General features: G+C 37.5%; 1 protein-coding gene across 1 annotated transcript in view; it reads left to right on the top strand.

Moving 5' to 3' along the window:
- The window catches only part of LOC119572027, a 54,834-nt gene extending 53,436 nt beyond the window's left edge, over positions 1 to 1,398 (top strand). Inside the window, exon 5 of the mRNA XM_037919071.1 lies at positions 1 to 1,398. This exon is cut by the window's left edge and continues 205 nt beyond it. Coding sequence (XP_037774999.1) covers positions 1 to 76 — 76 coding nt within the window. The 3' untranslated portion in view covers positions 77 to 1,398.
- The last annotated feature ends 1,102 nt before the right edge of the window (positions 1,399 to 2,500 follow it).

Here is a 2,500-nt window from a genome sequence, read left to right as displayed (position 1 = left end):
CCCAGGCTTAATACCTACTGACGGCGACGGTCGTGAGGTGGTGATAGCGATGGGGGGGGGGGGCGATTGGTGGTGAATGGGGTGGTGACGACGAGGATGATGGTGATGATGTCGAAGTTGGTGGTGATGGTGATGATAAGGAGGATGACGAGGGTGATGGTGATGAAGGTGACAAGGATGGTGAATGATGGTGGAGAAGATGGTGAATATGATGGTAACAACGAGGATCGTGACGAAGGTGATGGTGACTGTGATGGTAACGACGATGATGATGGTGACGACAGTAAGGATAATAACGACGACGACGACGACGATGATAATGAAATTAGTAATGAATGTTCTGGTGACGAAGGGTATGGTGAATGTGATGAAGATGATGAAAGACCATAAAAAATATAATTATGTGTATGCCTCGGTGTTCGTTCGTCCGTGTGTGATGAATATACTCAACAAGCTAAAACGAAATAAAGAACATTATATAACACATGTAACGTTTGTAAATGTTGTGACTTTTGAATTCCATGTTTAATGTGAAACATTAGGCGTGAAGACAGAACTCCCAGAGAAGTAATATCCTGACAGAAATTGCTAAAAAACAAAAAAAAAGACTAATTTATCAATGTATCTTTCTCATACTCACCTCAGTAACATGCTTGTATATACCATGGTTTATCTATATTTGTTTGTTTGCATGTCATGCGGTGATGTCCAGAAATGGTGCAATTCAGTGACGTCCAGAAGTGATATAAGATCCATGTTGATTATGTGGAGAAGGAGCCTTTGCAAGAGCACAGCTGACAGCGGCCCTTGAGTGGCCACAAAATGCATATGCTTATTCTGCACACCGGTCAAGGCAGTGTACGGGCAGAAGAATAAATATCGTTACCCTTTCCACAAACTAATATGAAAATCGACTAGATGGTGTGGAATAGCGAGGCAAGGTAGTTGGCATCGTAATCAGGTGTTAACAGAGAGGCGTTCAGCTTCTTATTGAACACAAGTAAAGGTAACGATAGTTTTTTTCTGACTGTACATCATATATACCTCCATCGCCAGCCCTCCCTTGACCTCCTTACGCTGACCACTTAACCAGCCTGTCGTGTAAACCATGAGAATTACTCCCCTGTTATGATACGAAAGGTACAGTCTAGTATCAAGCTGCTTAATCTCATCACACATCGCACAGCCTTTCTTGTTCGGAAAGTAGAGAGGGTTCTACTCCATAACCATCCCTCCAGAGTACTTTCTACGCCTTTTATAACAATTGTACACTATTTTCCTAACGTCTTAGAACAGTCACTTTCAACGGAAAGGGTTTGTATGGTCACTTATGACTTGTATACAGTGGGTGTGTCAGACACGCCCGATCGTTCAGTGTCAGTAAACAGCTCAAACTTCTTTTTATTTTATTTTACAGCTCCTTGGGGTTAGCAAAGGGGTGGCCAACAAGCAGCAGATAAGAATACTTGTTGATTTAAAGTCACGTGTCATAAGTTGCTCCGCACACGACTTGGGGTTTGTCGAAAACAACTTAGTTTGCGGAAAGCTGACGAATTCCTTTCCCCGCTATCTTTCACCGCTAGCGATTTTAGAAATCACAATAACTAATATATATTTATGGTTTTCATCCAAACATATATTCATGAAGCGTTTTGCACGCACAAGCACACAAACACAAATACACACACACACACACACCACACACACACACACACGCACCACACACACCCCACAACACACAACACACACAAACAACACAAACACCCCACACCACCAAAAACACACACACACTCGACACTCGCACACTCGCCTTTGCACACCGCACACCCCCAACTCACACGTACGTCGTAAGTACGGCAAATGAGGCCTTCCCTGTAAATCAAATATAGTGTAGGGGTTTATGCAATAAACATATAATCTTTTTATTACATCTTCTGTCTAAAAACCACACACACACAACAAACACACACCACACACACACACACACACACACCACACACCCCCCACACACCACAATAATATATATATAAATATATAATTATATAATAATATAAAATATATATATATATATATATAATGTATAAAATTTTCTAATCATATTATATATATAATTTATATAATATATACATATATTATAATATATTAAAATTTTAATTATATATATATATATACATATATATACACACTTTATATGTGTTGTGTGAATTATATACTAACAACCACTACACACATGATGTGTGGTGTGGTATAATAATAAAACAATATATATATAAATTTTTTTTATAAAAATATAATATATAAATATAATACATATATATATATATATATAATAATATATATATATATAATTTGTAAATATATATATTATATTATATTATAATATTATGTATAAAATTTATATTTTTATAATATATAAATATATTTATATATATATAAGGCCGTGGGGGGCCGAGGGTTGGGCATGGGACTAAAGGCAATTGAGTTCGAGGGTTCGAGTCTG

Source organism: Penaeus monodon, chromosome 1 (genome assembly GCF_015228065.2).
Source record: "Penaeus monodon isolate SGIC_2016 chromosome 1, NSTDA_Pmon_1, whole genome shotgun sequence".
Classification (NCBI taxonomy): domain Eukaryota; kingdom Metazoa; phylum Arthropoda; class Malacostraca; order Decapoda; family Penaeidae; genus Penaeus; species Penaeus monodon.
The sequence above is the reverse complement of the archived record's forward strand: the minus strand, read 5'-3'. Positions and strand labels throughout refer to the sequence as shown.